Genomic DNA, 7,500 nt, shown 5'->3' with positions numbered 1-7,500 from the left:
ATGTCATATGTGGGATGAGTTTGTTGGTTCTCTACTCTGCAGCGAGAGGTTTTTCTCCGGGTACACCGGTTTTTCCCTCTACTCAAAACCCAGCATTTAATTTGGTTTGTGTTAATTGTTGAGTTTAGTTTACAGTGTCCCCAATTAATGCTCCAGCGCTAGAAGACTAGACACTTAAATAAAGTTCCTTTCCTTACTATCCACGTTTGCGGCATTCCTTTGGGATGGGGGTGGAAACAAGATCGGGGAAGGGCTCTTTTTTCTTGATCGTGAAAATTTTTTCCCCTCTCTCCCCTCCCCACTGGATTGCACCTGGGTCTCCAAGGATTTGCAGGGAACGGCAGGCCTAAGTTTAAGTTCCACCAAATTTCTGGGAACTTGTACGCTTGATTTCGGCTTCTTTCTTGCCTGTTCGCTAGGTATCTAACAGATTCTAAAAAAAACAAGAGGGACACAGCAAATTGTCAAGAAAAGGGAAAGGCATTTTTGAAGTGAAGATGGCTGCCGTATGCCGCAAACGCCAAACAAATTTCTATCGTAAACCATCCATTGCGAATTTTTACGACACTTCCGCCCCCTCGACGGAAAGTAAATTTTAATATACCAAGTGAGACCCAGAGCAGGAAGGGTAATAGTGCTTCAAAGCCAATTTGATAAACAAGGGTTCGGGTTTCTTGTTTCTCAGATGGTAATTTATATTTTTCATCCGGTTCTGAGTGTAGTCCAGAGAAGAAGATTTCGACAACCGTCACACGACAACAGAGATGGTGGCTTATTGCAAAGGTTCTCTTTCAGAACAACTTTCACGAGTTACTTGAAGACAGGAAAAAGTATATCATTAGCTGCAAACCCGTCAGACCGGAATGCAAAATTAGATCTTTTGGTTGGCCTTTGCTCACGAGTTCTAAATCCTATAAACACTTTGCTAAATTCCTGGTTTCCCAATTTTTTTCACAACAATTTTCGTCTTTGGGGGAACAGATGTGGCGCAGTGAAAGCATTCGCCTTCCTCTATTGAACTCGGCCTATTCGCTGCTTCTTCACTCGACTCCGAAAGGATTTGCTCCCGGTATTTCCCTGGTATAATAACGTTTGATTTACAGTTTCCACAAAGTATTAGAACTCGGCCATATAAACTTAACAGACTTAACTATTAGAGGGTAATGTGAAGTGCTTGTTTTCTACCCATATAAACCATGTGAGCATTAGCCCTACTAATGGAATTGGGTCCACACAATGACAGAGAACAACTCTGATCAGGGTCGGGAATTGAACTTACGACTTTCGGGTTACATTAGCGTTGCTCTACCGACATGGTTTATATGAGTAGAAAACTAGCACTTCACACTACCCTCTAATAGTTAAGTATGTTGAAATATAAGTGCTTCACGGCCAACTTTTGCAAAAACGTAACCCTTCCTTGTACGTATAAACTTGCGACTCTATTGTTTTGTTATTGTTTTGTCAGAGTAGCCTATGTGCACTTGAGCGATGGTTAACAAACTTTAGCTGGGAGCCTGTTCTGAATCTGCCAACTGCGAAGGATAAAACTGAGGCATTCTACAACAAAGCGATTGATACCCTTATGCCCACTCAGAAGGTCAAAGTTTGCTCCTCAGATAAGCCCTGGGTGTCGAGCAGAATGAAGGCGTTGGTCTACAGGAGACAATGGGCGTTTAAGACTCATGGCAAAGACTCAGCCGTGTTTAAGATGTATCGCAAAAGAAACTTAAGTCACTATCGAACAGTTCCAATCTGTATTAAGATTGCAGGATTTTCTCACGTATTCGTATAGCACATGTACAAAGGCGCGTACGAAACCTTGAACACCCTTTAATTTAAATTAAACACCCGAAAAGTTACATGGTTGAAATGTTGCGTTTGAAGTGAAGCAATTTGAAATCATCGCAGGTTTTAAAGTATATTTCACTGAGGAATTTTTTTTTGCTCAAAACACATTAATGTTTTAGTTCTCTGAACATTTATAAACAACTTAACGAAAGGGCAATTCTTTTTTTAACAAAAAAAAAAAAAAAAACAGGCATACTGATGAAAATCAGGAAATGTCGAGCACCTTTTTCAAAAGTGGAGCATTATTTAAGCACTTCTTTGCCATTTTTGAAGCACCATTTTCCAGTTTGCCAGCCCAATCGGGATAGACCTTTCGTCAAATCATTTTTGGGCAAACTTCGCAAGGCCAAAAAACTAGGAAATACAAGTCTCCTTATAGCCTAATTTTTATGGGTGGAAAACTTAACTATCATAGATTTGTGCTATAAAAAAACCACTTTAAATAAGACCTATTAGAAGAGAAATAACGATTTTTCCAAAAGTGTTGAAAATCGCGATTTTTGGCCAAATGGCACAAACAAACAAACAATGAAATGTGATGCAACACAGGGTAGTTCCCTTGGTCCTCTTTTATTCTTACTTTATATAAACAACATTTTTACTGCTCTGATAAACTGAACTTTAGGATTTTTGCTGATGACACTAATGTCTTTGCTTCATCACCTATTCGAGATCTTGAAAACTAAATAACGGAGAGCTGGCTAAAATTAAAGAATGGTGCGATCTAAACAAGCTCTCTATAAATATTAAGAAAACTAATTACATGATTGTTAAATCCCTTAAAAAGAAATAATCAGGAAACATAAATGTTAAATTACCAAATAAAGATGAAAACAGTGAAATACGGACATTTATTATATGGAGGAGAGTGTTTTACTGGGAACTAAACCACTCGTAGATTCCATACGCCACTTCATCCGCGACCCGAGTGGCGTATTTCACGTCTGTCACCTTTGTGAGTGTCGTATCCTTCAATGACGTCACGATTCCCGCCTTTTGCTTTTGTTGAATTGGTTTCTCGCGTCGCGTTTGTTGTTTAGAATAAAAGCATGGATAAAATCGGAAATATTCAATATTTAGTCTCCATATAATAAAAAGAACATTACACGCTGGCTCGAGGATATGAATTTTATGTTCTCGTGGCAAGAACAATATCTCACTCGTTCGCCTCGCTCACTCCTGAGATTCATATCTTCTTGCCACCGTGTAATACCCTCTATGTAAAAACTAGCGATAAAAAGCTAAACTTCCAACGTTTTGGCGACCTCATGACGCCATTATCATGGAGTTGGAAATGAACATGCGAGTTCATAACGGTCAACACTAATTTCCATCCCTAAAACAGACATTGGACATTTCGTAACAATTACACGACGCATTATGTCATGTTAATATTGACAAGCTTACCGCTCTAAAAACAATGGAAACAAGCAGAATGACAGCTTTAGTTCAAACAGAAATAGCGTTTCTAAGCTATGCCGCACTGATCTACAGTATTTAGGTCTAAAAACCCCGTTGAAGAAGGTTAACTTTCAATTGTTTTGCTAGGTACTATTATGTCAATACTCTAAAAATTTCGACTTTCCGGGAGCTTGTCTCGTTGGTCTAGAGGATATCGGAAACTGCAAGGTGAAGCCATCGATCCGGGTTCAACTCTTTGCCTCGCCTATTTTGGATCTTCTCAGCTTGTTTAAAATCTTTGTTTCGTTGAAGTAAATTTGAAGTCTAAAGTAGACTGTACGTCGTATAAGTTGAATAAAATGGGAAATGTCAGTTTGAGGGATGGAAAGAAGTGATGATCGTTCATAACAGGAACAAAATTCTCCAAATTTGGAGAGCTACACAAAGACTTTAGCTCGGATTGAATCTGTTTGCACGTTCAGCCGTGGTCGACGTGACTATGGCAGTGGAGAAGTGGACCTTAGACCTTACTCTCGATTTGGGGTGCTCGGTTTAGGAGGTGGGTGCCCATCCTGCCCTCAGTTTTAACATGGAGAAAGGATGGATGCTTCCCTTTTAATACCTTTGTCAACTCAAGAGTTACTGACCAACGTTTGCAATGGTGCGAAATGGTATGAAATGACGTCACTCAGGTAGTCATACCATTTTTAAAATTCAAAAAATTTCCACAAGCATATGCATGGGCAAAGTCCCACCTCCCCGGGGGATTAAAATGCACACAATTAATTAAGAGATCAGGCAACTTTTACCCCACACACCTTTTTACCTACTAGAAGTTTTAAGAAATCGCCCATTTCATTGAATTATTTTGCATTGGTCCAGTCCCTCTGTGACAAAATATCACAAAATCAACATGTAAAACTTTAAAGTAAAGAACTTTCCATTTGTTTGGTTCCAGGCCCTAGCAAGAGTCCATCACCCGAGAGTTACATTTACCCAAATTGTCCTAGTCGTCATCAGCGTCAGAAAAGTGTCTGGTTTTGAACCACGTTTTGCGGGAAAATAAACAATAAACAAATCGGCTAACTTAATGTTGCATCCGATTCAAACCCTTTGGGAATAAAGCGTTTTGTTCCAGGAATTTCCGTCTCATTTAAATGTGAACCCTAAATTAAATTTTTTGTAATTTCCAAACATTTATACTATCCTAGCTTTTAACTTATAGACATTTGCCTCCCGAAACAATTAATTTGCTTATTTAGCTTTGGCCAACCTTACAGAAACACAGAAAATACACATTCCCCAAGACTGTCACTTAATGATATTGTAAATGGAAAGTTGGTATAGCAAACTAAAGAATATACTTGTTACCCAAAAAACATACCGCAAAGGCTTGGAGTTATTTTCAAGTATTTTCAAGGGTCAAAATAACACGACAGCTAGATCCTCAGTCATGGAAGCAAACCGTTTTGCCAAGTCCCTGATTTCTATGAAGTGATTAATCCTGGTACAGATGCTTACAAAACAAGGCACGTTTTGGACATCGTTTCTGAAAAAAAAAATTAAAGAAAGAAACAAATAGGGGGTTAAAAGGCAATATGGAATTTCGTTCTGATTGGCAAGTAAATAATATAACAATTAACTTAATTCATGAAATGTTTGTGCTTAGTTAATGCCAACAATTCCTATTCGGTGTTACTTTGACACGGCTATCACCGATTAGTTTCACTGTCAGTCCATTATAACACGGCTCAAACAGCCAGCTATCTGCAGGAAGGCCAAAGTAACTGACTCGGTAGCTGCAGACATTATTTAATTCAGGTATTAGCCAAAGCGGTTTGAGTAAAAATACCCACACTAACAACTGATTTTAAAACTTTTTCTCTGTGAAGAATGTACCTGCTCCTTTCGACAACTTGCTGATTCAAAACATGTACACAAACTACAGTGATTCAGTTATGAACGTTTAATTTAAATAATACTTACCATTCTGTTCATGTTCGTGTTGCCCGAATTCAAAGGTGACATCATCACCAATTAGCACAAATGGTGCCCAGTCTTCTATGGCGGAATAATCCTTTGTCTCCCGAAGAGATTTCATAGCATGGTGAAGAGCCGTACTTGCACTTTTTCTATCTGCCAGGTGTTGGTAGAAACTCTTCATGAACATGAAGGTCGCCTTGTCGTTGATTGCCCAGAGTGACACCAGAACAGACCGAGCACCAGCACACAGGAAAGCCCTGGCTATTCCCACAATACCCTCAGATTTTACCTCTCCCTGGCCACTATGACAGCAACTCAGCACAACCAGTCTTGCCTGAAGACGAACTGCTTGAACATCACTCAATAATAACATGTAATCTTCCTTTTTAGGGATCTTAGATGTGCGTTCGGGATTTGGGGCCAAAGCAATTTCTCCAAAATCGGCATCTCCGTGTGCAGCAATGTGGATTAAAGCAACTGACTTCATTCTTTTCAGCACCTCAGCTTTGGTTGCATTTTTTCCTGTAAGAGGCGTGGTCTGCAGAAGTTTTCCAATCATATCCACCTCTTTTTTCGCACATGGTAGCTGTTTATACATGGGTTCACCAGTGCCATAAGTGACCTCCTTCGAGCATGGATCACCCACAAGCAGCACTTCACTCCTACTTTGGAAGTCATCAGGTGCACTAGTGATCAATTTTAAAGCAGTCAGCGAGGGAATTGCACGGATCCTGACAGAGTCACTCAATGCAAAAAAAGGAGCCAAGCAGAATGGTCCATCAGGAACAAAGACTAAGTCATCACTCTGGAGTAAGTCTGCAATGGGACTGACTAAGACATCATACAAAGGCTGTAAACAGTTCACAGAGAAGCTCAAGGACTGAACAGTTTCTTCTACACTATCCCTACTGCTGGAGAAGTCGCTGCGTTGTCTGTCAAGTGAACGATTCTCACATCGTGCAACTTTCCCCTTCTTTATCTGTTTAAAAAGACTATCCATCAGAGAGTTGGCACTTCCATTTTCGATTTTCTTTTGTCTAAAATTTATCCCGATATCATCTCTTAGAAACCAGAAGCTGATCGTGTTCCCTTCAAGTGCTGTGAAAACAGTTTGTGATGGTAGATCTTTCATAACCAAAGAGATAGTTACCTTCACCGTAGGTTTCTCATCAAGGCTGTAGTGCATCTTTAAAATGTCTGCCAAAGCCTGTGCTCGTCCTTGCTCAGCAGCATACAAAGCTTCATCAACCTCTCCATTCTTCAAGAGTGCTGTCCACAGAGCGGTGTACGCAAACCCCTCTGTGTCATGAAAGCTTATTTTCCATGCATCCTCTGACTGCAGAAGACGACTAACTTCATCAAAATAATAAATGGTTAGCCGATAGTAATTAAGAGCTTTGCTCAAGAAGCCAAAAAATTCATGAACAAGACCAATATGATAACATGCGATTGCCAGCCCTATTGGGTCCTCAGTTTCCTGGCAAATACAAAGATGTTGATGGTGGTACTCTATGCCTTGCTTGAAGTTACTAAGACTGTCATAAGCGCTGCCAAGTTTGCAATAAGCTATTCCTTCTCCGGCCCTGTCCCCTACCTCTTTTGCAATACTCAGATGTTGTTGGTGGTACTCTATGGCTTGCTTGAAATTACCAAGACTTTGATAAGCGCTGCCGAGATTGCCGTAAGCTGTCCCTTTTCCGGCCCTGTCCCCTACCTCTTTTGCAATACTAAGAGATTGATGGTGGTACTCTATGGCTTGCTTGAAATTACAAAGACGTTGATAAGCGTTGCCAAGATTGCAATAAGCTATTCCTTCTCCGGCCCTGTCCCCTACCTCTTTTGCAATACTAAGATGTTGATGGTAGTACACTATGGCTTGCTTGAAATTACCAAGACTTTGATAAGCGCTGCCGAGATTGCCATAGGCTGCTCCTTCTCCGGCCCTGTCCCCTACCTCTTTTGCAATACTAAGATGTTGATGGTAGTACTCTATGGCTTGCTTGAAATTACAAAGACTTTGATAAGCGTTGGCAAGATTGCAATAAGCTATTCCTTCTCCGGCCCTGTCCCCTACCTCTTTTGCAATACTAAGATGTTGATGGTGGTACTCTATGGCTTGCTTGAAATTACCAAGACTTTGATAAGCGATGCCGAGATTGCAATAAGCTTTTCCTTCTACGGCCCTGTCCCCTACCTCTTTTGCAATACTAAGACATTGATGGTGGTACTCTATGGCTTGCTTGAAGTTACCAAGACTGTCATAAG

General features: G+C 40.3%; 1 protein-coding gene across 2 annotated transcripts in view; it reads right to left on the bottom strand.

The window, feature by feature from the left end:
- Positions 1-1,815: 1,815 nt before the first annotated feature.
- Positions 1,816-7,500, bottom strand: part of LOC137997904 (tetratricopeptide repeat protein 28-like) — a 35,064-nt gene continuing 29,379 nt past the window's right edge. For both annotated transcript variants that reach the window (XM_068844224.1, XM_068844225.1), the window contains 2 exons: positions 5,239-7,500; positions 1,816-4,801 (listed from right to left, as the gene is read on the bottom strand). The exon at positions 5,239-7,500 is cut by the window's right edge and continues 1,120 nt beyond it. In XM_068844224.1, the coding sequence (XP_068700325.1) occupies positions 4,770-4,801; positions 5,239-7,500 (2,294 nt within the window). In that variant the 3' untranslated portion in view covers positions 1,816-4,769. The remainder of the gene's footprint in view (positions 4,802-5,238) is intronic.

This window comes from Montipora foliosa, chromosome 3 (genome assembly GCF_036669935.1).
Source record: "Montipora foliosa isolate CH-2021 chromosome 3, ASM3666993v2, whole genome shotgun sequence".
NCBI classification, from domain to species: Eukaryota; Metazoa; Cnidaria; class Anthozoa; order Scleractinia; family Acroporidae; genus Montipora; species Montipora foliosa.
Note: the sequence above shows the minus strand (reverse complement) of the source record. Positions and strands in the feature narration are given on the sequence as shown.